The sequence below is a fragment of the Tyto alba genome, unplaced genomic scaffold (genome assembly GCF_018691265.1).
Source record: "Tyto alba isolate M040663 unplaced genomic scaffold, T.alba_DEE_v4.0 Super-Scaffold_2, whole genome shotgun sequence".
Taxonomy (NCBI): domain Eukaryota; kingdom Metazoa; phylum Chordata; class Aves; order Strigiformes; family Tytonidae; genus Tyto; species Tyto alba.
In genome coordinates, this window is record NW_024881282.1 from 90598264 (window position 1) to 90625496 (window position 27233).

The window sequence follows — 27233 nt, forward strand, 5'->3', positions numbered from 1 at the left end:
CCACCCCTCAATCCCCGTCCCACCGCGGCGGGGACGGGACCGTGTCCCCCCCCCCCCCCCCCAGCCCCTCACCGGGTGATGGTGGCCTCCACGGGGGGCACGGGCAGCTTGGGCAGAGAGGTCTGGAAGCTGTAGAGCAGCGGCTTGCGGACGGACAGCACCTTCATCAGCGCCTGCGGGCACGGGGAGGGCTGGAGGGACCCAGCAGACCCCCCCCACACACACCACACACCCACACCCAGCTCCTGCCGCCGGCACCGGGCGTCCTGCCCTCCCCTGCCCACCCCGGGGCAGCCCCCAGCCTCGCTGCCTGTCCCCGGCACCCACTGAAAGGGGCTCAGCTCGTCCCGCGGCCCCCCCCTGGGCCTGCACCCGCCGGCGGCTCCCCTCACCACCCAGATCCTGGTGCTGCGGCTCATCTGGCCGTGGGGCTCGAACATCCACCCGTGGTAGGAGAGGAGCAGCTTCAGCGCCTGCCGGAACAGCAGCACGGCGGAGAGCCAGACGCCGGTGGAGAAGAGCGCGGCGCTCACCATCGTCCGGCTCTCGTGGGTCAGGAGGTGGCTGCGGGGGGCAGGCGGGGTGAGGGGGGGGGACACGGCGCCCTGGGGGATGTCCCGGTGCCAGGGCCTCACGTCCGTGGGGTTGGGGGGACAGGCAGTGGGACACCCCCCCCCCCCTGCGGAGACGTCGCTGAGCGGGGGGGCTGTGCCTGTGGCGTGGGGATGCGTGGGGTGGGACCCCCCTGGTCGTGCTGGGGGGTGGGGGGCACGCGGGGCGGGTGCCCCTGGGAGATGGGGCCGTGCCCAGGGAGGTGGGGGGGATGTTTGGGGTGGTCCCCACCACGAGGCACGGCGGGTGGGACTGTGCCCGTGGGCTGGGACGTGGCGGGTAGTGTCCCCAGGGACGTGTCTGTGGGCTGGGATGTGGGGGGGCGGTCCCCACGAGGCTGCGCCCATTGACTGGGATGTGGTGGGCGGTCCCCAGTGGGGCCATGTCCGTGGGTTGGGATGTGGGGGGGGTGGTCCCCAGTGGGGCCGTGCCCACTGACTGGGATGTGGGGGGGTGGTCCCCAGTGGGGCCGTGCCCATCGACTGGGATGTGGGGGGGCGGTCCCCACGAGGCTGCGCCCATCGACTGGGACGTGGTGGGCGGTCCCCAGTGGGGCCATGTCCGTGGGTTGGGATGTGGGGGGGTGGTCCCCAGTGGGGCCGTGCCCATCGACTGGGACGTGGCGGGTGGTCCCCAGTGGGGCTGTGTCCATGGGTTGGAATGTGGGGGGGGTGGTCCCCAGTGGGGCCGTGCCCATCGACTGGGATGTGGCGGGTGGTTCCCAGTGGGGCCGTGTCTGTGGGTTGAGACGTAGGGGGCGGTCCCCACTGGGGCCATGTCCGTGGGTTGGGATGTGGGGGGGTGGTCCCCAGTGGGGCCGTGCCCACCGACTGGGATGTGGGGGGGTGGTCCCCAGTGGGGCCATGTCCGTGGGTTGGGATGTGGGGGGGTGGTCCCCAGTGGGGCCGTGCCCACCGACTGGGATGTGGGGGGGTGGTCCCCAGTGGGGCCGTGTCCATCGACTGGGATGTGGGGGGGTGGTCCCCAGTGGGGCCGTGCCCATCGACTGGGATGTGGGGGGGTGGTCCCCAGGGGGGCTGTGCCCATCGACTGGGATGTGGGGGGGTGGTCCCCAGTGGGGCCGTGCCCACCAACTGGGACGTGGGGGGGGTGGTCCCCAGTGGGGCCGAGACCCCCTCACCTCTCGGGCAGGCAGTGGCGGATGCGGGCGATCATCCCCAGGGAGGGGTCCACCTGGCAGTAGAAGGAGCCGGCGGTGGCCATCACGACCACCATCCAGCTGGAGGGGGAGGCCGGGTAGACGCCGGTCAGGAAGCTGTTCTGTGGGCACAGGGAGGGGGTCAGGGGGGGGGACACAGGGGGGTCCGACCGCCCGGCTGCCCCCCAGCCGAGCCCACCTTAGCGCGGACCAGGCGCTTCTTCCAGGAGGAGATGCCGGCGAGGTAGAGCTGCCGGATGGCCTCGCGGCTGAGGTGGAAGTCCAAACCCTCGGGGGTGACGGTGAACTGGAAGGCCACGGCCTGGTGAGCCTCCGCCATCCTGGGGGGGGGTCAGCCGGCACCTGGGGGGGCGGGGGGCAAGGGGGTGCTGAGCGCCGGGACGGCCACCCCCCAGCACACGCTGCCCCCGGGGCGGAGGGGGGGGGGGGTCCCCTGGCTCAGCCGCAGCGCTGCGGCTCGGGGAGCGGAGCTGGGGGGTCCCCGGGAGGGGTGGGGGGGGGGGTGTGGGGTGGGGGGGGGCTGTGCCTGGCGCGGTGCACGGGGAGCGGTGCCAGCACGGCCGCGTCCCGCGGGAGCCTGCCAGCCCGGTGCCGCGGCACGGTCACGCGGCGCTGGATGGGAGCCCACTGAGGGAAGGGTCAGCGCCGGCGGCGAGGGGGGACGGCGGCGTGGGCACCGCCCCCGCGCGTGGGCGGCTGCCTGGACCCTGCCCGCGGCGAAACCCTCGGGGGGGGGGGACGGGGGACGGGACGGGGCAGCGCCCGGCCCCCCGCGCCGGCAGGCAGCCGCAGCTGTGGGGCGCGGAGGGACCCCGCTGCGGGGGTGCTGGCAAAGCCCCCGTGGGGTCCGGCCCCCACGGGTGCTGCTGGAGCCCCCGGGGTGGGGGAGCCCCCGGGGTGCCCCCTCCCGCGGCGTCCTCGGGCGGAGGGGGACGGCAGCAGCTCGGCAGGGAGCAAGTCACACCGCACCGCGCTGCGCTGCACGGTCACACTGCACTGCACTGCACTGCACTGCATGGTCACACTGCACCGCGCTGCGCTGCACGGTCACACTGCACTGCACTGCACTGCATGGTCACACTGCACCGCACTGGAGTGCATCACACCACACTGCAATAAACCGCATCACCCGGCGCTGACGGGCACCGCAGTGCGTGGCACTGCCTGGCTGCGGGCTGCACTGCATCCCGCTGCGGGCCATCATCCTGCACTGCGTGGCACTGCCCGGCACGGCACTGCATGGCCTGGCACTGCGCTGCATGGCACTGCATGGCCTGGCACTGCACTCCGTGGCGCTGCACGGCATGGCATGGCACAGCATGGCGTGGTGCTGCACTGCACAGCACCTGCACTGCACAGCACTGCACTGCACAGCACTGCACTGCACTGCACTGCACGGCACGGCCTGGCACAGCATGGCCCGGCACCGGTGCCAGTCACCAACCGGTGCACTGCACAGCCCAGTACGGCCCGGCCCGGCACTGCACAGCCCGGCCCGGCCCACTACAGCCCAGCAGTGTCACCGCAGGCTCCCGGGGACCCCGCAGGGCCCATGTCCGCGGGTGGGACAAGGCCCCCGTGGGGCCGGGCCCCCCCCCGCCCCGCAGCGAGCACCACAAGGTCACCGGGGCCGCGCAGCTCCGCACCCCCCCGCGGGACCGCCGCCCGCCCCACGGAGACCCCCTCCGCGGTCCGGGCCGGCGCAGGGGGGACCCACAGCAGCGCGGGGGGCCGTGGGGCGGGGGGGCTGTGGGGGGCGCTCCCCCCCCCCCCCCCCGCCCCCGGACACGGGTGGGACCCGCCCCCGGGGGGGCTGTGGGGGGGCCAGCCCCCCGCGGCTCCCGCCCCCGCGGGGCTCCCCCCACGCGCGGGTGTCCCCCCCCGGCCGGCCGGGTGCCCGTTACCTGCTCGGGGGCGCGGACGGCGGGCGGCAGCCCCGGGGACGGCGGTTCCCTGCGCCCGCGGCGGCCCCGCGCCGGTAACCGGACACCGGCGGCGGGCGGGACGCGCTCCCTGGCCCGTAATGGCAGCGCCGGCCGCCGCCCCTCCCCCGCACCGCCCCCGGGAGGGACCCGCACCCCGGGAAGGGGACCCGCACCCCGGGGAGGGACCCGCACCCCGGGAAAGGGACCCGCACCCCGGGAAAGGGACCCACATCCCGGGGAGGGACCTGCACCCCCGGGAAAGGGACCCGCACCCCGGGAAAGGGACCCACATCCTGGGGAGGGGACCCGCACCCCGGGAAAGGGACCCGCACCCCGGGGAAGGACCCGCACCCCGGGAAGGGGACCCGCACCCCGGGGAGGGACCCGCACCCCGGGAAAGGGATCTGCACCCCGGGAAAGGGACCCGCACCCCGGGAGGGACCCCAATCCCGGGAAAGGGACCCGCACCCCGGGAGGGACCCGCACCCCGGGGAGGGACCCGCACCCCGGGAAAGAGACCCACATCCCGGGGAGGGACCTGCACCCCGGGAAAGGGACCCACATCCCGGGAAAGGGACCCACATCCCGGGGAGGGACCCGCACCCCGGGAAAGGGACCTGCACCCCCGGGAGGGACCCGCACCCTGGGAAAGGGACCCGCACCCCAGGGAGGGACCCCAATCCCGGGAAGGGACCCGCACCCCTGGGAGGGACCCGCACCCCAGGGAGGGACCCCCATCCCTGAGAGGGACCCACATCCCCGGGGAGGGACCCCGATCCCGGGAAAGGGACCCGCACCCCCGGGAGGGACCCGCATCCTGGGGAGGGACCCCAATCCCAGGAAAGGGACCCACACCCCTGGGAAGGGGACCTGCACCCTGGGAAAGGGACCCCCATCCCTGAGAGGGACCCCAATCCCGGGAAAGGGACCCGCACCCTGGGGAGGGACCCCCATCCCTGAGAGGGACCCCCACCCTGGGGGGGGACCCCAATCCCGGGAAGGGCCCAGCACCCCGGGGAGTGACCGTATCCCCCAGGGGACACCGGCGGCCCCGGGCAGGTCCCCACACCCTGGCTCGGCTGGGGGGGGCTGCACCCCAGTCCTGTGGGGCCACGGGGCCCGATCCTGCCACCCCGCAGGGAGGCCCCGGCCTGCCCCTGCCCCGCTCGCTCCAGAGCGGCCTGGAGGGGACTCCAGCGTACTGGGGGCTGTGACCCCCCCAGCTCCAGGAGAGGGTCCTGGGCCGGGCAGAGCTGCCTGCTGGCCACGGGGCTATAAATAGCCGGTATGTGGGTGAAAGAGGAGCTGGGCGAGCGCCGGGGGGGAGCACGGGGCCCTGGCACCCCCCACCCCTGCAACTCCCCCTCCCCTGCAGGCTGGGGGGCAGCTCCTGGCCGGGGGGCACAGGGGAAGGTGGCCAACGGGCGAGTGAAGCCACGAGCCCCCCACACTGCCCCACCTCGGGGGCCTCCCCCCCCCGCCCCGCCCCCTGCTGCACCCAGTCCCAGGGCTCCCCCCCGGGAGGGGAGCTGAGCCCCCCAGCACCCTGGGGGGGGCTGTGGGGGGGTCAGGACAGCATCAACCATCCCCCAGAAACACACAGAGAGATTGAGGGCCTGGGACAGGGCGAGACCCCCCTGGGGGGGCAGCACCCACCTCAGGGCGCAGGGTGGGTGCTGAGAACATACCGCCAGGGCAAAAAGTGGTGTGGGGGGGGGCACAGCCCCGGGCTCCCCTGGCAGCCTGTGCCCCCCACCCTCCGCTCCAGCCCAGCCCCAGGAAGCCGCAAGCTGCGGCTCCCCCCCCGACCCCCCCCCAGCAGCGCTGCCTGCTGGCTCAGGGGAGAGGGGTTTGGGTGGCACATGGGGCTGGGGGGCAGCCCCCCCACTCGCTGTGAGAGTCCAGGATGGCCCGTGGCACCCCAAGGGTGGGCCCTGGGCGAGGGGGGGAGGACGGGGTGGCCCTGGAGAGAGCAAACAGGCACCGTGCACCACCGCCGCCTTTATTGGTCTGAGGTTTACATTCTGCTGTCGGGGGGGGGGGGGGGGGGGGGGGGGGGGGGGGGGGGGGGGCGGGGGGGGGAAGGAGCAGCCCCCAGCCCCAGACTGGCCGAGCAGTGAGGGAGAGGGGGACCAGCTTGGGGGTCCTGCCCTGGCCCCAGAGCTCTGGGGAGGGGTGTGTGGGGGGGAAGGAGATGCCAGCATAGGTCCCCCCGCACCCCTCTGCCCCCCAGCAGCACCCCGGGACCCCTCCCCGCAGGCAGGACCCTGCGAGGGGCAGCCAGGACAGCCGAGCCACCCTGTGACCCCCCCTGATCCAGGCTGCATCAGCCCCCCCACTGCTGGCTGGGACAGGGGGGGTCCCACCAGCCACGACCTGGGGAGCACGGACGGACACCAGCCCCCCCTCCAAAACTGTTACAGCAGCGTCGGGGGAGCCCAGGTTGGGGGGAAGCCCCCCTTGGAGCACGGGTGCTGCTGGGGGGGAGGCTGTGGCATCAACGGGGGGGCACGGGCAGGGCGGGGGGGGCGCTCCTCTCAGGAGCACTGCGCCTTGTGCTGGAAATAGGCCTCGAAGCGGCTCTGGGCATAGTCCTGGGGGGGCAAAGAGGGAGTCAGGGACTGCCTGTGTCACCCTCCCACCCCAACACCCCCAGCCCCCCTGTCAGAGAGGGGGTGATGTGCGAGGGGTCCCCAGGGCCCCCCCGGGGTGGTGCTCACCAGGTACCCGAACTGGATGGTGGAGATCTTCGCCTGCAGAATGGACCACAGCCCCCAGAAGAAGTGAGAGGCCAAAGCGAACCTGATGGAGAGCAGCCGTCAGCCCCCCCCGAGCCCCAACACCCCCCCCGGGGTCAGGGAGAGGGACAAGGAGGGTTTTGGGGACGAGGAGCGTTTTGGGGACGTGCCCCCAGGACAGCCCCCGCAGCCCCTCACCGGTTGATCTCCGTGAGCATCTCCTCCTCGATGCGGGCTTGCTCCTCGTGCGTGGTGTCCCCGCGTCGCCCCGAGTCCTCCGAGAGGTAGTGTCGGATGAAATGCAGCTGGGGGAGGGGGACAGAGCGGGCTGGGACGCTGCCACCCCCCCACCCCTCGCTGGGAGCAGCCCCCCACACCCCCCCCACCCCCGCTGCTCTACCTGCTGCTGCCGGCTGGGGTAGTTCTCCGGGGAAGCCTTGAAGAAGGGCCAGGAGTCGTGGGTGTAGTTGTAAACCCACTCGCAGAAGTGGTTCCCGATGTCGAAGCCCCTGGGGAAAGGGGAGGGGTAAGCGGAGCCCTGGCCCCCAGTGAGCGGACCCCCCCCCCCCGCCCCAGCCCCCCAGCCCCACCGGTAGTTGTAGCTGCTGTACTCGAAGTCGATGAGCATGAGCTTGTCAGAGGAAGAAGCCTCGTGCCCCGCCAGCAGCAAGATGTTCCCTGCGCAGAGATGGGAGCTGGCTCGGGGGGGGGCCCGGCAGCTCTGCCGGAGCCGGTGGGGGGGGGGGGAGCAGCTCAGACCCCCGGGACAGAGACCGGCTGCGGGACCAAGCCTCGGCGAGGGGAAGCAGCTGCCCCCCCGCTGCGCTCACCCTCCTGGACGTCGTTGTGGCAGAAGACCACCGGCGAGGGGGTGGACTCCAGCAGCTCCCTGCAGCTCAGGGGAGAGAGGCCTCAGCCAGAGGGGGGGGGGGCAGACCTGCCAGCCCCCCCCACCCCCCCCCACTACATGCGGGCGGATGGAACTACGGGCAGAGCTGGGATCTGGAGTGTGAGGAACCCCCGGGACCCCCCCCACCGGGAGCCTGTGTGGGGCACAGGATAGAAAAATCTGCTTTCTGGAGAAGCAGAATGCCCTGTCCCCCCCTGGTTCTTGGCGGGGGGGGGGGGGGGCTGGTGCCGGAGCAGGCCAGCCTCACCTCAGGCTCTTCATCTCTTCCTGCAGGTTGTAAGCCTGGAGGTGGTTGAACTTCTTCAGCTGCTCTTCCTCAGGGAAGGTGAGCTCCGCAATCTGCTTCAGGTACCTTGGAGGGCGGGAGAGAGCACTGCAGCGGGACGGGAACCCCCCCCCAAAATCCTGCCCCCCCCCCCCCGCCCTTCTGTGGCGGCTGAGGCACGGCTCTGCGCCCACCAGCACCCGGCCAGCAACCCCGCCGGATTCTGGGGGGGATTGGAGGGGCCAGGCGGGGGGCTGCCCTCACCCCTCCATGGTCCCAAACAGCCACTTGGGCTCCTTGTTGAAGGGCATCACCATCCCGTGGAACCGCGACATCTTCACCGCGATCTCCTTGGAGATGTCGGGGTCCCGCAGGTCCTCGGTGCGCAGGCGCCGGCTCTGGAGGACACACACACACACACAGACAGAGCAATGGTGGGAGCCGTGGGGTGACCCTCCCGGGGGGTGAGGAGCCCCCCGCCAAGGGCTGGGGCGAGGGGCAGAGCCCGTCCCGTACCGGAATGTACTGCTCCAGTCGGCCCTGGGGGAAGACCCCGTAGAGCCGCGGCCCCAGCGCCCGCTCGGCCAGGATGGCGAACATCACGCTCTCCAGCACCAGCGAGTCCACGCCCTGTGGACAGAGGAGGTGAGACCCCCCCTCCCCAAACACCCCCGGCCCCCTCCCAGCACACCCCCCCCCCCAGCCCCCTGGGGCAGCAGCCAGGGCTGGGCCGGGAGGAAGATGCTGGCGGAGCCCAGCAGCCGTCCAGGGGCCACTGGTCGGGGGGGGATGCTGGTCAGGGGGGGCTGCTGGTTCCGGGGGGGGGGTCGCTGGTCCCGGGGGGGGGTCGCTGGCCCACGCTCACCTGCAGGATGGCCCCATAGACGCGCAGCAGCACTTGCCGGGGCTCGTCCCCCACGCTGAGGATGTGCTCCGGCAGCGCGCACTTGAACAGCAGGTTGCTGAGCCCCCCGCTGCGGGCATGGGGGGGGGGGGTGTCAAGGCGGGGGGGGGGGGGATGTGTCACACCGCGGGGGGGGGGACTGGGGTACCCGGGTGGGGACACGACTGGGAGGGCGCCAGTGGCAGTGGGGCGGGGGGAGCAGCAGTAGGAGTGGGGCACTGGGGGGGGGGGGGGACACACGATGGGAGAGATGGGCACTGGTTTGGGGGAAGGGCAAGTGGGGGGCACCGGGGGGGGGGGGGGGAACGACTGGGGCACCAGTTGGGGGGACAACAGGGGCATGGGGGGGCGGGGAACAGGAGTTGGGGAGAGACTGGGGAACCCAACAGGGGAGGTGGGGGGAGGAGGGGGCCCCCGGGGGGGGCAAAGGGAGAACCGGTTGAGGGGGGAGAGTGGCACTTGGGGGGGGCAGGGACACGGGGGGGGGGGGGGGGGCCGAAGGACGGGGACACCGGGGGGGGGGGCGAAAGGACGGGGACACCGCGGGTGGGGGGGGGGGGGCGGAAGGACGGGGACACCGCGGGGGGGGGGGGCGGAAGGACGGGGACACCGCGGGGAGGGGGGGGGGGGGGCGGAAGGACGTCCAGGGCCGGTGACCCCCCCTCGGGCGGGCGGCTCGCACCTGACGGGCCCGATGCCGAACTCCTCGGGCCCAATGAGCTTCCAGGAGCCGGCGAGGAACTCCCGGCACCAGGCGTAGGCCTGCAGGCGGGTGGCGGCGGGCACAGCCCCGGCCCCGCTGCCCCCCCCCGCCGCCGCCGCCGCCATGGTCTCGCCGCGTCGCGGAGGGGCGGGGCGCGGCGCGGCGCTCCCGGCTGCCCAATGGGGGAGCGCGCCCGGCGATGACGTCTCGGGGCGCGGGCCAATGGGGTGGGGCGGCGGGGATGCGGCGGAACGTGGAGGTGAAGGCGCGCCTGCGGGCGCGAGCGGCGGCGGCCGCGCGCCTGGGAGGGGGCGGTGGTCACGGTCACGGTCACGGTCACGGTCACGGTCACGGTCACGGGCGGGTCCTGGTCCAGGCCGACACCTTCTTCCGCGTCCCGCGGGGCCGCCTCAAGCTGCGCCGCAGCCCGGTGAGTGGGGGGCCCGGGGCGGGGCGGGAAGTGGGGGTCAGGCCGCGGGTGGGGGGTCCCCGGGCAGCCTGTGGGCCCGGCCTGGCCCTGGCCGTGACCCTGAGATCCCGACCCTACCTGACCCCGACCCTGAGCCTCCCGGACCCTGACCCTGACCCTGCCTCGGCTCCCTGACTCTGAGATCCTGACCCTGACCCTGCCTGACCCTGACCCTGACCCTGACCCTGCCTGACCCTGACCCTGGCCCTGACCCTGACCCTGCCTCACCTCCCTGATCCTGAGCCTACCTGATCCTGCCCCTGCCCCTGCCTTGCCTCCCTGACTTTGATCCTGACCCTACCTGACCTTGCATCCCTAACCCTGACCCTGCTTCACCTCCCTGACCCTGAGATCCCGACCCTGACCCTGATAATGACCCTGACCCTGGCCCTGACCCTGCCCCTGCTTCACCTTCCTGACCCTGACCCTGACCCTGCTTCACCTCCCTGACCCTGAGATCCCGACCCTGACCCTGATAATGACCCTGGCCCTGACCCTGCCTCGCCATCCTGACCCTGAGCCTGCCTGACCCTGACCCTGACCCTGACCCTGCTTCACCTCCCTGACCCTGAGATCCCGACCCTGACCCTGATAATGACCCTGGCCCTGACCCTGCCTCGCCATCCTGACCCTGAGCCTGCCTGACCCTGGCCCTGACCCTGACCCTGCCTCACCTCCCTGACCCTGAGATCCTGCCCCTGCCTGACCCTGACCCTGATGCTGACCCTGACCCTGCCTGACCCTGACCCTGACCCTGACCTCACCGCCTTCCCAGGACGGGCGGGGGGAGCTGATCTTCTATGAGCGCCCCGACACCGCCGGCCCCAAGCTCTCCTGCTTCAGCGTCACCCCCACGGATGACCCCGACGGCCTGGAGGTGAGCGCGTGGGGGGGGGGGGTCCCCACTCCGGGACAGTGTGCCTGGGGATGCTGGCTGCTGGCCCCCCCCCGGCCCCCCCAGCCCGGCCGCGGGCAGCAGCTCCTCTCCCGGTGCGCAGGCGGTGCTGGCGCAGGCGCTGGGCGTGCTGGGCGTGGTGAGGAAGGAGCGTCTCCTCTACCTCGTGGGACAGACCCGGGTGCACCTGGACCGCGTGGAAGGGCTGGGAGACTTCCTGGAGCTGGAGGTGAGTGGGGTGGTGTGTGGGGGGGTGGCCGGGGTGCCCCCGGGGGTTCACCCTCCCCCTGCCCACAGGTGGTGCTGACGGCGGAGCAGACGGCGGGGGACGGCGAGCGCGTGGCCCGCCAGCTGATGGGGCAGCTGGGGGTCGAGGAGGGGGACCTGATCTCCGGGGCTTACCTCGACCTTCTCCTGGCCAAGGGGCTCGCCGGCAGCCCCACGCCGAGGCTGGGGACCCCTGCCCACTGCCCGGGTGGTGACAGCACTGGGAGCAGTGGGGACGGGGCCACCCCGCCGCCAGACGGCTGCTGTCCCCTGCCCTTTGCCGCACAATAAAATCTGGGGACGGACGGCGTCTCCGCCTGGGACCGGTGGGCGCTGGGGTCTCGGTGCCGAGGTCAGGGCCCCCTGCCGCCCTGCTGCAGCAGGGAGGGGGGGCCCCAGCCCCGGGTCTCCCCCCCGCGGGATGTGGGGTCCTGGGGAGGGGCCAGCTTGGCTGCGAGGGGAGGGAGAGGGCTGGGCTGGGCAGCAGCGCTCAGCCCTGAGCCGGGATTACCTCCTCATCCTCCCCCTCCCCAGCGGTGCCGCGAGCAGAGGGGGGGGCTCGGGGCTGCTGTGGCAGCAGATGGGTCTGGGGTGGGGGGGCTGGAAGCAGCTGTGTGTGTGTGCCATCTGCTGATCCTGCCCGAGGGGGGAGGCTGGGCAGGGCTGAGGGGGCTGGGGGGGGGCGAGCCCTGGGCAGGGCTCACCCGTGGGGCTGGGGCTGCCGCCCGCACTGCTCCTCTGCCCTCCCCGAGGTGGGGAGTGGGGTCCCCCCCCGGCCAGAGCCCCCCGCCAAGGGAGAGGAAAGGCCCGGGGGGAGCGGCCGGTGAAAACCTGGGAGTCTGTGTGCCCCCCCTCCCCCAATAATGGGGTGCTGCTGCGTTTCCTGGGGTGTCCCGAGCGGGTCTGCTCTGCCGGGGGGGGCTCCATCTCCACCTCCACACCCCGGAGGACTCCCTGGGGTGGGCTGAGGGGCAGGGCGGGGGTCTCCAAGGGCGGGGGTCACCTGGCTGGCTGTCCCCTGCTCTGTGATGGCACGAAGCTGGGGCATGGGGGGGGTCAGGAGGAGCTGCAGGACACCACCCCCCCCCCAATTCCAGCCCCAGGCTCAGCACTGAACTGCTCCGTGCAGATCTGCAGGGTTTGGGGTGTGTGTTGGGGGGGGTACTGAGGGACCCCCCGGCCCCTGGGGCAGTGTGGGGGGTGCGCAGGGGGCAGCCACACTGGGCGGGGGGGGGCACGGCCCTGCAAAGGCCAAAGAGCTGTGGAGAGGGGCTGGGGCACAACCACCCCCCCCGCCTTTGGACACCCCCCACCCGATGCAGTTTGTTCCCCAGTGCACAGATTCCCCCACGACCCCCGGGGTCCCCATGGCCCCTTGCTGCCTCTGACTGCCCCCCCCCCGCCTCCGGTGCCCCCAGTAGCTCCTGCTCCCCCCCCCCCCAATCCTGTCACCCACTGCATGGCCCCCCCAAACACACTGACCTGTGGGACCCTCTGTCCCCTACAGCCTCCTGTGCCACCCCCACACGTGGATTTCCCCCACCTCCGTGTCCCACTCTCTCTGTGACCCCCCCACCACCACTTTCCAGCCCCCCCCATGGGTCCAAATTCTCCTCTCTGCCCCCTCGCCCCGCCCTGTATCCTCCTGCAAGGACACCCCCCCCACACCCCTTGCGGCTTCTAGACCCCCCCCTCGCTCCCTCCCGCTCCCCCCCCATTTCACCCCATCCCCTCCACGCACAAACCCCCAAAACCCTCCTGAGCCCCACCTTGCACCTCCCCGCCCCCCCCAACTCCTCCCGGACCCCCCCCACACTGCACCCCGCTCCCCAAAGCGCTGACCCCCGCTCCTCCTGGACCCCCATTGTATCTCCCCCCCCCCATTTCTGTCTACCCCAAATCAGCCCCCCCCGTTCAGCACCGGGGCCCGGACAGCCCCGGCCCGTTCAGCACCGGGGAGCGGACAGCTCCCGCCGCGCGCCCCGCCCCCCTATACGGCTCCTTACCGCCCCCCCCCCCCCCAAATCCCCCCTGCCCCCCTCCTGTACAGCCCCCCCCGCACCTCCCCTATACACAGCGTCCCCCACAGAGCCCCCCCCTCCCCGTGCGGGTCCGCCCCTCCCTCTCAGAGTGCCCCCATATCCCGCCCAGTCCCTCTGTGTGTGTGTGTGTGTGTGTGTTCCCCCCCCCCCCCCCTTTAGCCAGCCCCCGCGCCTCTGTGCAGCCCCCCCCCCCCACACCCCCTCCCCACACCCCCCCCCCCCGCTCTGCTCCAGCCCCGCGCCCCCCTCCACCCCCCCAGGCCCCGCCCCCGGCCCCGCCCCCGGCCCCGCCCCCGGCCCCGCCCGGCCGCGCTCCCCGCGCAGCTCCGCAGTCCGGCGCCGCAGCCCCGGCCGGGAGAAGATGGCGGATCGCGCCGAGATGTTCTCGCTCTCCACCTTCCACTCGCTCTCCCCGCCCGGCTGCAGGTGAGCCCGGCCCGGGGGGGGACGGGGGGGGGGGTTTGGGGAGGGGGGGGACACACACACACACACGCAGGATGCCCGCGGCTCTGGGGGAAGGAGAAGAAGAAGGGGGGGGGGGGGCACTGCGGTGCGGGGGCTGCCCTTCCCGCTGCACCGCCCTTGGCAGCGCTGGGGGGTCCTGGGGGGGGGGCTGGGGCACGGCCTGGATGGGGGGGGGGCGGCATGGCGGCCCCCCCCCCCCCAGCCCCTTCACCTTGGGATGCCGGGGCCGCGCAGGCCCGGGATTAACGACGCAGCAGTCGCCGACCGCATCCCCCACCCCCAACCCCGCCCCGGGGCTCGGAGAGAAGGGGGGGGGGGGGTCCCCTCCTCTGCCCCTCCACCCGCATTCAAGGAGGGTCAGGGCTGCCCCCCCCCCCCCCCCTCCCCGGGCTCCGGGCCCCCCCGGCTCGGCGGTGCCCGGTGCCGCCGCATCCCGCCGCGGCGGGGGGAGCCGCCGCCGCCGCCTCTTTGTCTCTCCCGAGGCGCCGCAGGGCCGGGGGGGCCGGGGGCTGGCGCCAGGATCGGGCCCACCTGTCCGTGTTCCCCCCCCCCCCCCCCCCCAAACCAAGAGCGAAGGGGTCGCTCGGCCCGGGGTGGCAAAGCCCGGAGCCGGTGGGTTGGGGGCTCGGCGGGTGCTGCTCGGTGCTCCCGAGGTCAAACGTGGGGGAAAGCCGTGTGTGACCCCCACCCCCGGCCCCCCCACCCCGACCCCCCCCCCCCCCCCCCGCGCCAGGGCCCGGTGCCACCCGTGGCGGGTCACCTTACCGCAGGTCCCCCGGGGGGGCTGGAGGTGCAGGGCTGCCCGCCAGGCCCCCCCCGGGAGGGTCCCCGGTAGATTGGGGAGCGGGCCTCGCCCCCCCCCCCCCCCCCTTCCCCACCCCTCACCTGACCTTGGCAGGACCCCGCTCAGGTTTGGGGTGCGGGGCCGCGGGGCTGGCCAGGAGCGGGGGGGGGCTGGCTGGGCGTGGGGTGATGGGGAAGGGTGGGAGGTGGCGGCGGGGTGGGGGGCACCCGGGGGGGGTGCGGAGGGAACTGGGGTGCAGTGGGGATGAGGGATGTGCCCGCGGTTGGCTCTGGCCTGGGCTGGGCAGGGCTTGTGGCTGTCCCCATCCCCGGGGGTGTCCTCTCAGTGAGCACCCCCTTCCGTGGGCACCCCCATCCCCGGGGTCCCCCTTCCACGGGCACCCCCATCCCCGCGGTGTCCCTTCCATGGGCACCCCATTCCACAGGTACCCCCATCCCCGGGGTGTCCCCCTTCCACGGGTACCCCCATCCCCAGGGTGTCCCTTCCATGGGCACCCCCTTCCGTGGGCACCCCCATCCCCGGGGTGTCCCCTTCCATGGGGCACCCCCATCCCCGGGGTGTCCCCCCCTTCCGTGGGCACCCCCATCCCCGGGGTGTCCCCCTTCCGTGGGCACCCCCATCCCCAGGGTGTCCATTCCACGGGGCACCCCCATCCCCGGGGTGTCCCTCCCATGGGTACCCCATTCCGCGGGCACCCCCTTCCCCGTCCACGCGGCCCAGCAGGACCCCGGGGGGGTTCCCAGCTTTTGGTGGTGCGGGGTGGGGGGAGCACATGGCCCCCGCTGTGGCTGCTCGGCCCCTTCCTCCCTCTCCCTGGGGATCTGGGCCCGCCCCAGCAAATTTTCTGGGGGTCTCGGGTGGGTGCCCCTCGCGGTGCTCCCCAGCAGCCCCCTCTCCCTGCCTGGTGGGGTCACAGCAGGTCCCCCCACACCCCCCCAGACCCCCTCGTCTCCCCCCGGGGAGTTCAATCCCCCTGGGACTGACCTCGCCGCTGCTCCCTGTCTCCCTCTGCCCTTGCGCCCTGCAAGGGGGGTGACAGCAGCCAGGCCATGTGTGCCCCCCCCCCCCCCCCCCTCGACCCCAAAGCCGTGGACCCCCCGTCGCCCACGGGAGCACCGGGTCACTGACGAAGCCCCTTTGCGGGTACCGGAGGGCTGGAGCCGTGACCGTGACCCCCCCCCAGTCCCCGCTGGGGCACCGGTGCTGCACCAGCCCGGGGAGGGATGGCGAGGCCCCGGCTGCCGCCAGCACCGGTCCAGCCGGACCCAGCGCGGGCCAAATCCGGATTGTGCCCTTTCCAAGGGGGTCCCTGGGGAGGTCGTGCCCAGCCCGGGGCTCGGGGGGGCTGGGGGGGGAGGAAGGAGAAGCCGGTCAAGGCGACGCGGCGGGGAGGGATCGGTGTGGGAAGGCTGCGGGGCTCCCGCGGGACGGCTCTTGCCGTGGGACTCCCGGGTGCTGGTGGCAGGTGTTTTTGGGGACACCCCCCCCCCCCCCCCCTGCTGAGCAGGGTCCCTGAGGGTCAGCACTGGCGTCCCTGCGGCCCCTTCCCTGCCCTGGGAGCGGGCGGTGGGGACGCTTCTGCCGTCCCCGTCCCCGGGGACAGAGGCTGCTGGCGGAGGAGCCGCGGCCAGGGCGACCCGTCCTGGGAGCTGCTCTGAAAACACGGAGGAAATTCAATCTCACCGTGGCCCGCTCGGCCGTCACTCCCCATCCCCGGCAGCTCCCGGGGTGTGTCCCGCTCCCTGCACCCCCGGGGTGGGTGAGGTTGGGTCCCCCCCCCGCTTTGGGGTCCTCTCCCGGTGCTGCCCCGCTCCCCTCTCGAGGCCGGCCCGGGGTGGGGGGTCCCCGCACGCCCTGTGGTGGGGGGGGTCCCGCTGCCTCCTGCCCTCCCGGTGTGTGGGGCTGGGGTGAGCTCCCCCCCTCCCCGAACCGCTGCTTCAGCCCCACACCCTCACTGGGGTGCTCCCCGGTGCACCCCTACACCCCCAGCCACGGTGCTGCCTCTGCTGTGGGGCCACATCCCGGGGGGCCCCAAGGGTCCCCTCGGGGGCAGCTGTGGGGCCGGGCTGGCTCTCGCTGGTGGCCCCATCCCGCCGTGCCCACCCCAGCTCGGCAGTGCCGTGACCTAGAAATTTCAGCCGTGGCTTGTCGCGGCGGTCGCTCCCCGCTGAAGGGGGGGGGGACGGTCCCCCCATGGGGAAGCCGGAGCCCGGTGTGGGGCAAGGGCCCGTGCCGTGCCACCCGTGTGCCTGTCCCCTCAGCCGGGACGAGGGCTGGTGGAGGGGGTCCCTCCCCCAGGGTGAGGAGGGGCTGGGGGCGCAGGACCCCCGCCGTTCTCCATCCCAGCAGGACCCATGGCCGCGCTGCCCCTGCCCTCCCAGCTGGCCGAGGGACCCCCAAAGCCCCCGCTCGCCCCCAGGGAGCACAGCGGGTCCCAGCAGCCACTCTGGTAGCAGGGGGGGTTCTGCCCCCCAACCTGCTGCCTGCAGGAGAGCAGCCCCCCATGTCCCCAGGGGCTGGGGACACCCCCAGGGCTCTGCCCCCCCCGACACCCCCGGGGCCCCCCCAGCCCTGGCCGGGGTCCGGCCCAGCCCCGTGCCCCGCTGCAGGCTGCGGCCGCGGTCCCACCGCCTCCTCTGGATGCTTTTGCCACAAATCCACCAATATTTGACGCGGTCTCGCTGGCCTACTTCTGGGAATTATGGGATTAGGGGAAATCTTTCTCTTTGGGAAACGGGAGCAGGCGCCCGGCCCCCGTGCTGGGGCGGGGGGCTGGAAGAGGGGAGCTCGGGGTAAAAGCAGGGGGGGGGGGAGGCAGCTGTGGCTGTGGGGGCTGTGACACCCCCCCCACACACACTGCGTGGGGGTCTGCTGCTGCTGCCAGCCGAGCCCCCACGAGACCCCAGACCCCTCCCCGCTGGAGGGAGCCCGTGCTGGGTGCTGCTGGGCCCTGGGTGTCCCCGGACCCCCGTGGGGGTGGGCAGAGGGTCCCTGCCAGTGCCGGGGTGCTGCTGCACCTCCCACCTCCCAGAGCCGCCAGAAACGTTGGGTTTCCGTTTTCCGACACCAAATCCTGCCAAGAGTTGTCGTCTTTTTTCCTTTTTTTTTTTTTTTTTTTTTTTTTTCCCCCCCCTCTCCCTGCAGAAACCGCTGGTTTCCATGACACCCCCGTTCCTGATGGGAACGGCTCGCCTGGGTTTCTGCCTGCCCTCACCCCGGGCAGCGTCCTGGGCTCCGGCACGGGCTTTGGCTTTGGCTCCCGGGATTTTGTGGGGCGGGGGGCTGGGGAGAGGTGCTGCCCGGCACGGCGGGGGCCTCGGCACGGCGTGAGGCCGGCGGCCAATCCGGCAGACCCCCCCCCCCCCCCCCCCCATTGCCCTCGCTCCCGGGTCCCGCGGTGCCCGGCGATGCTGTGGCACGTGCCGGCCGTGCCGCCCGGCTCTCGCGGCGCCGTGGGGGGAGTGGGGGGGTGTTTCCCTGAGGTTTGTCACCGTGTCGCCCCCGGGCCCTCTCCCCAGGCCCCCCCAGGACATCAGCCTGGAGGAGTTCGATGACGAGGACCTGTCGGAGATCACGGACGACTGCGGCATCGGGCTGAACTACGACTCGGACCACTATGAGAAGGTGCAGCTGAGGGGGGGGCCGAGCCCCCCACCCCCCCCCCCCCCCCCCCCGGGACACGGCAGCTGTGCAGAGCTTTGGCGGGGATGGGGCCGGGGACATCACCAAGGCAAAGCCCCTCCCAGCACGGAGGGTGCCGGGGTGCGCTGCTGGGACCCCCGGGGTGCCCCACCACCTCTGGCTGAGCCCCATGGGGTGGCCGTGGGGAGCACGGGTGGCTCAGCCCCAGCTCCGCCCGGCACTGGGGGGACTGGTGCGGGGGAAGCGGGCAGGGGCCAGGCGGGCACACGGGTGGGATGGGGCACTGGGGGTTGGGGCTGGGACTGGCAGAGCTGGGGGGTCCCCCAGCATTTTCCTCTTGGAGACCCCCCATCCCGTTGGGGCTGGAGTGGAGGCGCTGGCAGCTCGGTGCTGGCAGAGCCGTGCCGGTGAGCGCCGTGCCGGTGAGCGCCGCGCCGTGCCGGTGAGCGCCGTGCCGTGCCGGTGAGCGCCGTGCCGGTGAGCGCCGTGCCGGTGAGCGCCGTGCCGGTGAGCGTCGTGCCGTGCCGGTGAGCGCCATGCCGTGCCGGTGAGCGCCGTGCCGTGCCGGTGAGCGGGGCCGGGGCCGTGGCCGCTAACCCGGTGCCGCATCCCCAGGACTGCCTGGTGCTGGAGCGCGGCGAGCAGCCGCACCCCGTCTGCACCTTCCAGGACGACTTCCAGGAGTTCGAGATGATCGACGACAACGAGGAGGAGGAGGAGGAGGAGGAGGAAGAGGAGGAGGAGGGCAACGAGCTGGAAGCTCCACCGTCGCCTTCGGCCTCACCCATCCCCTCACCCGCCTTGGAGGAGACACAGAAGCACCGACCCACCACCCTCAACCTGACGGCCCCGGGCACCCAGGTGAGGGTGGGGGCAGCCAGGAGGGGTCTTCCCCCCCCCCCCCCCGTCTCCTCCAGGGTCTCTGCCCCCCCAGGGCTGGTGGAGGAGGAGGAGGAGAAGCGAGGGGTCTGTGGGGTGCAGCGTGGGAAGAGCCCCTGGGCAGAGAAGGACAAGGATGACACTGGGTCCAGTTCTGCCGTGGTGGGAGACGCTGGGGGTGCGTCTGTGCCGTGCTCAGGGGGGGCCCTGCACGCTCCCCGCCAGGACCTGGCCGGGGGGGGGAGGTCTGGGGGGCCCCATCCCCATGTCTGGGGTGTCTCTGTGTGTCAGGGGGCTGCGAGGGGCGGTGGCTGTCTGGCCACAGGCGGGCGTCCCGGTGCGTCACGCGCATGTGCACGGGTCCCCGTGCACCGGTGCTCGTGCACGCCGTGTCCCTCCTTGTCCATCCCCGGAGCGGGGCTCGGGGGGCTCCCCCGGGGTTTGGGGGTGTCCCTGCTGGCGCGGAGCTGCAGGAGCGTGCCCGTGTCCCCGCGCACACGCGTGTGCGGTGCCGGCCCCGAGCTGCCGCGGCACCGCAGTGTGTGGGAAGCCGCGTGCGGCGCCGCCGGCATCCGGCTGCGTTGCCATGGTGCCGGGGGGGCTTTCGGGATTCTCGGCCCCCCCCTCCCAGGAGGGCATCGCACGCAGCTGGGGCTGGGGGGGGGGGGGGGCTCTCGAGGCGGGGATGGGGGTCCCGGCCGGGCTGGCGCAGGAGGGTGACAAAGCCACAGGGCCTGCCAGCCCCGGCGGGATGCGCCGGCACAGCCGGATCGCACCGACCGCCCTGGGCCACTGTCCCATCCGGGCCCATCCCTGCGCCCAGGGGACAAACCCCGGTAATCCCTGCTCCGGCACGTTCGCACGGGCCCGGGGGGAGGCGAGACCCTGGTCCTTGGGTGCCAGCACCCACCCTGACCCCGCTCAGCACCCATCCCCGCAGCCGCGGCACAGCCCGTGCGATGCCGGAGCGTGCCCCGCAGCACACGGTGCCGGCCCCGCTCGGCGGGATTATCGCTGCCCGCGCTTCCCGCCGGGAATAACCCGCAGCCGTGGCCGCGCCGTGGGGCTGGTGGTTTGCCGGGGAGGCAGCGGGGTCCCTCTCGCCGGGGTCGGGCTCCGCTCTCGGGGAGACGGGGCGCAGCTGGGGGCTCAGCGCCGGTGCTGGCGTGTCCCCCCCCGGGGCCGGGCAGCGTGCCGTCCCTCGGTCCCGCTCTGGCGTGCGTCCGGCTGGGCAGGGGAGCTGGGGACGTGGCGGCCCTAATCCGGATGAGCCCCTGGGCACGTGGCCCGGGCGCTGCTGAGCCGGCGGGACCCCCGCGCCGTGCCGAGGGGCGTCCCCGGGCTGGCCCCGCTGTGTTTGCTGCCCCTGCGCAGCCCCCGCCGGGTCCCCAGACGCGGCCGGGCCCCGTCCCTCGGGCTCGTCCGCCCCACGTCCCATCCCCGGGGCTCGCCCGCCCACCCGCCCTGGCTCTGCTCTTCCCCCAGGACTCCCTGAACAACAACGGCAGCTTCCCACCGCCCGTTCACCGCACCACCTGGCAGGACGCCCTTCTCCACTCCTCCTCCTCCTCCTCTTCCTCACACGCTGGTGAGTGTGGGATGAGGATGGGGCCGCGAGGCCCGGCCGGGGGTCCCGCAGCCGTCCGGCTTCGGCTAAAGCCTGGCAGGATTTTCGGGCTGACGCGGGGGCTCTGCCTTCCCCCGCAGGACACTCGTCTCCCCACGCCTGCATCCAAGACGGACCCTGCCTGGAGAGCCCGAAGGGGCCGAGCCCCGGGGGGGCCGGGCAGGCCCCCGCCTCGCTGCAGCCCTCCCCCTTTGACTCGCAAGGCAACAGCCACGAGTCCCTGGCACATGGTAACCCATCGTCCCCGAGAGCCGGGGAAGATTATAACATGAATATCATCTCCTCTGCGCTCCGAGCACCGCACTCCCCGCCGCGCCTCCGCCAGCCGCCCCCTAAACCGTCTCTCTCTCCAACAGGGCCTGCGGCTCCCCCCGGCCCCCCCGCCGGCCCCGGGGTGGGCTCGCCGCCCCCGGCCACCGATGGCCACCGCGCCCCGCCAAAGCACGAAGCGGCCGGCGGCCGGGAGAGCCCGGCGCCCGGCGAAGGGGGCAGCCCGGGGGCCGGCAGCCCGGGGTCCCCCGCGGCCCCCCGCAAGCGGCCCGGCTCCCCGCGGCCCCGGGAGCAGCCGGCGGCCGGTGCCGTCGCCGAGCGGCGCGACGGGCAGGGCGCCCGGTTGGCGGGTGCCTACGTGCGTCCCGCCGAGCCGCTCAGCTCCGACGGGGAGGGTCCCCAGGCCGGCCGGGCGGCCAGCGTGCGCGGGCACCCCTCGGGCTCCTCGGAGACCACCTCGCCCTCCTCGGACCCCGGCATCGAGGCCGACCTCACCAGCAGGACCGCCAAGCCCTTCCTGCCCGGCGGCCGGCACGGCGAAGACCTCAGCTCGCCGGGCTCCGACTCGGACGTGGAGGGGGAGATCGAGGCGGCCTTCGCCGGCGGGCGCCTGGTCAGCAACATGATCTCCTCCATCTCGGAGACGGAGCTGGACCTGAGCAGCGACAGCAGCAGCGGCAGGTCCTCCCACCTCACCAACTCCATCGAGGAGGCCAGCTCGCCCACCTCGGAGGCCGAGCTGGAGACGGAGCTGGAGGCCCCTGGCCTGATGGGCATCAAGGACTCCCTGCTGCTGGACAAGGGCAAGGAGGAGGAGGAGGAGACCCTGGAGAGGGAGCTCCCGGAGCGCGGCGTGGTGAGGCGGGAGAGCCTGGCCGAGCTGAAGATGGAGGGCTACTACGACAGCCTGAACCCGGCCGACTCCTCCGCGCCCGTGGGCCAGACAGACGTCTCCACCTCCAGCCCCCTGGACCTGAAGATCGACCCGGACCACAGCCTGGAGAGCATCCGGCGCTCCTTCTACCTGCCCGTGGGGCCCAAGCTGATGCCCGAGGCGGACGAGGAGGACAACAGCGAGTACGACTCCGACTCGGAGTCGGAGCCTGACCTGAGCGAGGACTCAGACTCGCCCTGGCTGCTCAGCAACCTCGTCAACAAGATGATCTCGGAGGGCTCCTACCCCATCAAGTGCCCGGACGAGTGCTTCCAGCAGACCCACTCGCTCTGCGACACCATCTCCCCGGCCTCCGACCTGGAGCCCGAGATCCTGAGCGAGGGGCTGGACGGGGACCCCGGCTCGCGGGACTCCCCGGTGGGCGCGGGGGAGCCGGCCGCCCTGCCCCGCTGCCAGCGCGCCATCGAGCTGGTGGACATGGAGACGCTGCGCAGCTCCCTGCAGCGCGCCGAGGACGAGCGGGCCCTGGGGGCCGGGCCGGAGCCGGCGCCGGAGCCGCCCGCCGACGAGCCGGGCCCCTTCCTCTTCCTCAGCAACCCCACCAACGACACCATCGCGCCCGTCTTCCCGGGGCGCCCCGTCACCCTCGACCGGCTGGGTGCCTCCGAGGTCCTGGCCACCTTCGGCTGCCGCCCCGCGCCGCCCCGCGCCTCCCCCGGCACCGAGGCTGCCGGCACCGGGGAGCCCCGCGCCGCCACGGTGCTGCCGGCCACCGGCCCGGAGCGCTGGGCCACCGACGGGGACCTGGACTCGGGCGTCCTGGAGGCCGACGACATGATCGACGATGTCCGGTTAGCGCCGCAGGGGCCGGGCCCCGACGCTGGCTCGCCCGCCCTGGACGTCTCCACCGCCAAGACCAACCGCGGCTTCACCATGACCTACTCCACGGACGAGGACGAGGCGCCCTACCTGAAGGGCTCCCCGTTCCCCGAGGACCCGCGGCGGGGGAGCTTCGGGGGGGAGCTGCCGCCCGCCCCCGGGGCGCTGGAGCCGCGGGCGCTGGACGAGTCCCTGGCCTACGACTCGGTGAAGTACACGCTGGTGGTGGACGAGCACACGCAGCTGGAGCTGGTGAGCCTGCGGCGCTGCACCTCGGTGCTGAGCGACGACAGCGACCTGCTCCGCGCCTGCGACCGCTGCGACCTGGAGGACGAGGCGACCTTCGGGGACGGGCTGGTGGCCCCCGACGGCCACAGCTCCTCTGAGGACTCGTCCCCTGAGGCCGACCTCCAGTTCTCCAAGAAGTTCCTCAACGTCTTCGTCAACAGCACCTCCCGCTCCTCCAGTAAGTGACCCGTGCTGTGCCGTGCCGTGCCATGATGCGCCATGCCATGATGCGCCGTGCCGTGTCATGCCATGATGTGCCCTGCCATGATGTACCGTGCCATGATGCGCCCTGCCATGATGCGCCGTGCCTTGCCGTGCCATGCCATGATGTGCCGTGCCATGATGGGCTGTGCCGTGCCATGCCATGATGCGCCGTGCCTTGCCGTGCCATGCCATGATGTGCCATACCATGATAGGCTGTGCCGTGCCATGCCATGCCATGATGCGCCGTGCCATGCCATGATGTGCCATACCACGATGTGCCATGCCGTGCCATGCCGTGCCACGCCACTCTGCGTGCTGTCGGTGTCCCGGCTGCCCTCCACCGTCCTGCCTCAGCCCCCCCGGCCATGGCATTGTCCCTGCGTGGCACGGCACGGCACGGCCCGGGAGATGGGGATGGAGCCCAAATCCCCAACGCGCCTTCGCACCAGCGCCCCGTGGGGGTCCCCAGGCTGCGGGGTGGGGGGCGCAGGGGCTCAGATGGGACCCCCCCAAGGAGGGGCCTGAGCCCAATGGTGATGGCCATCTGCCCACCTTGCCCCGAGGGTCCCGCAGCCCCCTGGGGTGGGCAAAGGTGGGGGGAGCCCCCCAGCCCCACAGCAGCCTCCTCCTCCTCCTCCTCCTCCTCCTCCGCAGGCACAGAGTCCTTCGGGCTGTTCTCCTGCGTGGTGAACGGGGAGGAGCGGGAGCAAACCCACCGGGCCGTCTTCAGGTGAGCAGCGAGCCCGGCCACGGCCGGGGGTCTCGCGGGACCCCCCACTCCCGCCGTTCTGCCCCTCCCTGCCCGCGTCCTCCGTCCGTCTGTGCCCCCCAGGTTCATCCCCCGCCACGAGGACGAGCTGGAGCTGGACGTGGACGACCCCATCCTGGTGGAGCTGGAGGAGGACGACTACTGGTACCGGGGCTACAACATGCGGACGGGGGAGAGGGGCATCTTCCCCGCCTTCTACGCCCACGAGGTCGTCGGCCAGGCCAGGGATGCCATCGGTAGGAGCCTGCGGGGTCCCCGGGGCTGGGGGGGGGGGGGGGGGGGCTCGGGGCGTGGGGAGGGGGGGGGGCTCGGGGCGCCGTCTCCTCGTCCCCCCTCTCCCCGCGCAGGCCTGAAGAGGAACCCGTGCTGGGTGGAGCGGTTCAACGTGCAGTTCCTGGGCTCGGTGGAGGTGCCGTACCACCAAGGCAACGGCATCCTCTGCGCCGCCATGCAGAAGGTGAGCCCGCGCGAGGGGGGCGGCGTGGCCCCCTCCCCCCGGGCCGGGCCCTCACCACCCTGACCCCCCCCAGATTGCCACCACCAGGAAGCTGACGGTGCACCTTCGCCCGCCGGCCAGCTGCGACCTGGAGATCACGCTCCAGGGCATCAAGCTCATCCTGACCGTCACCGAGTACAGCCGGGACGAGGAGGTGAGGGGCGCGGGCTGGGGGGCGTGGGGGGGTCCAGGCGCCTGTCCTGCCCCCCGCCGGGCTCCCACACTTTGGCTGGTTTTCCTCCTCCAGTTCGAGCGGTGCAGCCACTTCTTCCAGATGAAGAACATCTCCTTCTGCGGGTGCCACCCCCGGAATAGCTGGTGAGACCCCCCCCCTCCTTCTCCCACAGCCCCCCCCGCGCTCCCAGCCCCGAGGGACCCCCCACCCGGTGCTGTGCCAGGTCCCCCCTGCTCGGTCCCCCGGCCCCGGGGGGTGTCCCCTCCGCAAAGCCCCCACAGGGCAGGAGGTGGGGGTGGGGGTGGGGGTGTGTGTCCCCCCCCTCACCCCGCTCTCCCCCCCGGCAGCTACTTCGGGTTCATCACCAAGCACCCGGTGCTGAGCCGCTTCGCCTGCCACGTCTTCGTCTCACAGGAATCCATGCGGCACGTCGCCGAGTGCGTCGGGTAAGATGGGGCTGGGGGGGGCCGGGGGGGCCGGGGGTTGCATTTCAGGGGGCTGGCTCTGCTGGGGGTTGTGGATCGGGGGGGGCTGGGTGTAGGGGGGCTGGTTGCGCTGGGGATTTCAGTTTTGGGGGGCTGTGGGTTATGGATCAAGGGGGCTGGGTGCAGGGGGGGTGGGGGTGCTAGAGCTTACAGTTTGGGGGTGCAGGGGGGGCTGGCTGTGCTGGATCTGGGGGGCTGGAGTGCAGGGGGGTGGCTGTGCTGGGGCTAGGGGTGCAGGGGGTTGCAGTTTGGGGGGGCTGGGTGCAGGGGGGGGCTGGTTGTGCTGAGGCTGGGGGTGCAGGGGGGTTGCAGTTTGGGGGGGCTGGAGTGCAGGGGGGGCTGGTTGTGCTGAGGCTGGGGGTGCCATGGGTTGCAGTTTGGGGGGGCTGGGTGCAGGGGGGGCTGGTTGTGCTGAGGCTGGGGGTGCAGGGGGTTGCAGTTTGGGGGGGCTGGGTGCAGGGGGGGCTGGCTGTGCTGGGGCTGGGGGTGCAGGGGGTTGCAGTTTGGGGGGGCTGGGTGCAGGGGGGGCTGGCTGTGCTGGGGCTGGGGGTGCAGGGGGTTGCAGTTTGGGGGGGCTGGGTGCAGGGGGGGCTGGTTGTGCTGAGGCTGGGGGTGCAGGGGGTTGCAGTTTGGGGGGGCTGGGTGCAGGGGGGGCTGGCTGTGCTGGGGCTGGGGGTGCCATGGGTTGCAGTTTGGGGGGGCTGGGTGCAGGGGGGGCTGGTTGTGCTGAGGCTGGGGGTGCAGGGGGTTGCAGTTTGGGGGGGCTGGGTGCAGGGGGGGCTGCCTGTGCTGGGGCTGGGGGTGCAGGGGGTTGCAGTTTGGGGGGGCTGGGTGCAGGGGGGGCTGCCTGTGCTGGGGCTGGGGGTGCCATGGGTTGCAGTTTGGGGGGGCTGGGTGCAGGGGGGGCTGGCTGTGCTGGGGCTGGGGGTGCAGGGGGTTGCAGTTTGGGGGGGCTGGGTGCAGGGGGGGCTGGTTGTGCTGAGGCTGGGGGTGCAGGGGGTTGCAGTTTGGGGGGGCTGGGTGCAGGGGGGGCTGGTTGTGCTGAGGCTGGGGGTGCAGGGGGTTGCAGTTTGGGGGGGCTGGGTGCAGGGGGGGCTGCCTGTGCTGGGGCTGGGGGTGCAGGGGGTTGCAGTTTGGGGGGGCTGGGTGCAGGGGGGGCTGGCTGTGCTGGGGCTGGGGGTGCCATGGGTTGCAGTTTGGGGGGGCTGGGTGCAGGGGGGGCTGGTTGTGCTGAGGCTGGGGGTGCAGGGGGTTGCAGTTTGGGGGGGCTGGGTGCAGGGGGGGCTGCCTGTGCTGGGGCTGGGGGTGCAGGGGGTTGCAGTTTGGGGGGGCTGGGTGCAGGGGGGGCTGGCTGTGCTGGGGCTGGGGGTGCCATGGGTTGCAGTTTGGGGGGCTGGGTGCAGGGGGGGCTGCCTGTGCTGGGGCTGGGGGTGCAGGGGGTTGCAGTTTGGGGGGGCTGGGTGCAGGGGGGGCTGCCTGTGCTGGGGCTGGGGGTGCAGGGGGTTGCAGTTTGGGGGGGCTGGGTGCAGGGGGGGCTGGTTGTGCTGAGGCTGGGAGTGCAGGGGGTTGCAGTTTGGGGGGGCTGGGTGCAGGGGGGTGGCTGTGCTGGGGCTGGGGGTGCCATGGGTTGCAGTTTGGGGGGCTGGGTGCAGGGGGGGCTGGCTGTGCTGGGGGTTGCAGTGCTGGGGTCCAGGCCCTGAGCCCCCCCCCGTCGTGCCGTTCCTTGCAGACGAGCGTTTCAGGAATATTACCAGGAGCACCTGGAGTACGCCTGCCCCACAGAGGACATTTACCTGGAGTAAGGGGGCAGTCACCGTGTCCCCTGCTTCCGCACCCCCCTCCAGCCCCACAGACGGCCAGAGACTCTGTCTGACCCCACAACCAGCCGGCTTGGCCCCCCCCACACACGCTCCAGCCCGCACCCCACGGGCTCCCCACACATCCTCACCGCTTCTCGGGGGGCCGGGGGCCAGGCTGCAGCCTCAGCCCCGGGGGGGCATGGGGGGTGCGCCCAGCACCGCCCTGGCCCCGTGTCCTGGGGCCCCCGGCCGTGGGGGTGACGCAGCCGAGCCTTGGGGCCGGGGCGGGGGAGGGAGCTGCCCCCCCTGCATGAGCAAGGCCAGCCCGGGGGGCTGCAGGAGCGGGGACCCGCCGTGCCCCCGGCTGCAGGGGATGGAGAGGCCGGGGGGTGAACGGGGTTGGGGGATTGGGGGGTGGGAAGTACTTGTGGAGGGTGTAGGGCAGCTGGGGGCCGGGGGGGGGGGGGGATTGGGGCGGGGGGGAGGCTCTGTGGGGCTGATGGGGGCACGGGGATGTGGGGGGTGCTGGGGTGAGCATCTCTAGCCATGAAGCCCCCAAGTCCATGCTGTCCCCCTGCACCGCGGCAGCACCACCCTCCCAGCTGCCCCCACCCCCCCCCAACTTACGGCCCCCCCCCAAGGGTC

The 27233-nt window shown here is 73.2% G+C and overlaps 4 protein-coding genes across 5 annotated transcripts; 2 read left to right on the forward strand and 2 right to left on the reverse strand.

Annotated features, from left to right (window-relative positions):
• Nucleotides 1-68: 68 nt before the first annotated feature.
• Nucleotides 69-3769, reverse strand: CPT1B (carnitine palmitoyltransferase 1B). The gene is made up of 5 exons (XM_042791885.1): nt 3697-3769; nt 1971-2134; nt 1754-1893; nt 393-564; nt 69-173 (listed from the first exon to the last, which is right to left on the reverse strand). The coding sequence occupies exons 2-5, from the start codon at nt 2109-2111 to the stop codon at nt 69-71; spliced, it is 558 nt and encodes a 185-aa protein (XP_042647819.1). The 5' UTR covers nt 2112-2134; nt 3697-3769.
• Nucleotides 3770-5713: 1944 nt separating this feature from the next.
• On the reverse strand, nt 5714-9384 carry CHKB (choline kinase beta). Of its 2 annotated transcripts, XM_042792624.1 has the most exons (11): nt 9217-9384; nt 8496-8604; nt 8147-8260; nt 7895-8028; nt 7613-7717; nt 7286-7344; nt 7046-7133; nt 6856-6964; nt 6654-6760; nt 6438-6519; nt 5719-6311 (listed from the first exon to the last, which is right to left on the reverse strand). In XM_042792624.1, the coding sequence occupies exons 1-11, from the start codon at nt 9360-9362 to the stop codon at nt 6255-6257; spliced, it is 1110 nt and encodes a 369-aa protein (XP_042648558.1). In that variant the 5' UTR covers nt 9363-9384; the 3' UTR covers nt 5719-6254. The 2 variants fall into 2 exon arrangements, with proteins under 2 accessions (XP_042648559.1, XP_042648558.1); XM_042792625.1 differs by lacking the exons at nt 7046-7133; nt 7286-7344 and having other exon boundaries at nt 5714-6311.
• A 72-nt stretch (nt 9385-9456) lies between these two features.
• Nucleotides 9457-11191, forward strand: LOC116964840. Its single transcript, XM_042792626.1, has 4 exons — nt 9457-9667; nt 10482-10583; nt 10705-10830; nt 10899-11191. The coding sequence occupies exons 1-4, from the start codon at nt 9479-9481 to the stop codon at nt 11157-11159; spliced, it is 678 nt and encodes a 225-aa protein (XP_042648560.1). The 5' UTR covers nt 9457-9478; the 3' UTR covers nt 11160-11191.
• Nucleotides 11192-13196: 2005 nt separating this feature from the next.
• MAPK8IP2 (mitogen-activated protein kinase 8 interacting protein 2) lies at nt 13197-27010 on the forward strand. The gene is made up of 12 exons (XM_042792623.1): nt 13197-13336; nt 17699-17804; nt 18438-18683; nt 20187-20289; nt 20409-22838; nt 23519-23594; nt 23697-23869; nt 23981-24090; nt 24164-24283; nt 24377-24447; nt 24652-24750; nt 26519-27010. Exons 1-12 carry the CDS (start codon nt 13272-13274, stop codon nt 26589-26591), a joined length of 3672 nt encoding a protein of 1223 aa, XP_042648557.1. The 5' UTR covers nt 13197-13271; the 3' UTR covers nt 26592-27010.
• Nucleotides 27011-27233: the final 223 nt, after the last annotated feature.

What these genes read in the sequence shown, in the direction of transcription:
- CPT1B (XM_042791885.1), bottom strand. Translation starts at nt 2,111, where the DNA reads ATGGCGGAGGCTCACCAGGCCGTGGCCTTCCAGTTCACCGTCACCCCC. An exon ending in CGCCACTGCCTGCCCGAGAG is followed by an intron (nt 565 to 1,753) that starts GTGAGGGGGTCT and finishes TGCCCCCCGCAG; the next exon opens with CCACCTCCTGACCCACGAGA. An exon ending in GCAGCACCAGGATCTGGGTG is followed by an intron (nt 174 to 392) that starts GTGAGGGGAGCC and finishes CCGTGCCCGCAG; the next exon opens with GCGCTGATGAAGGTGCTGTC.
- CHKB (XM_042792624.1), bottom strand. Translation starts at nt 9,362, where the DNA reads ATGGCGGCGGCGGCGGCGGGGGGGGGCAGCGGGGCCGGGGCTGTGCCC. An exon ending in TCTATGGGGCCATCCTGCAG is followed by an intron (nt 8,261 to 8,495) that starts GTGAGCGTGGGC and finishes CTCTGTCCACAG; the next exon opens with GGCGTGGACTCGCTGGTGCT. An exon ending in CCATCCAGTTCGGGTACCTG is followed by an intron (nt 6,312 to 6,437) that starts GTGAGCACCACC and finishes TTGCCCCCCCAG; the next exon opens with GACTATGCCCAGAGCCGCTT.
- LOC116964840 (XM_042792626.1), top strand. Translation starts at nt 9,479, where the DNA reads ATGCGGCGGAACGTGGAGGTGAAGGCGCGCCTGCGGGCGCGAGCGGCG. An exon ending in TCAAGCTGCGCCGCAGCCCG is followed by an intron (nt 9,668 to 10,481) that starts GTGAGTGGGGGG and finishes CCGCCTTCCCAG; the next exon opens with GACGGGCGGGGGGAGCTGAT. An exon ending in GAGACTTCCTGGAGCTGGAG is followed by an intron (nt 10,831 to 10,898) that starts GTGAGTGGGGTG and finishes CCCTGCCCACAG; the next exon opens with GTGGTGCTGACGGCGGAGCA.
- MAPK8IP2 (XM_042792623.1), top strand. Translation starts at nt 13,272, where the DNA reads ATGGCGGATCGCGCCGAGATGTTCTCGCTCTCCACCTTCCACTCGCTC. An exon ending in CAGCACCTCCCGCTCCTCCA is followed by an intron (nt 22,839 to 23,518) that starts GTAAGTGACCCG and finishes CCTCCTCCGCAG; the next exon opens with GCACAGAGTCCTTCGGGCTG. An exon ending in ACCCACCGGGCCGTCTTCAG is followed by an intron (nt 23,595 to 23,696) that starts GTGAGCAGCGAG and finishes TGTGCCCCCCAG; the next exon opens with GTTCATCCCCCGCCACGAGG.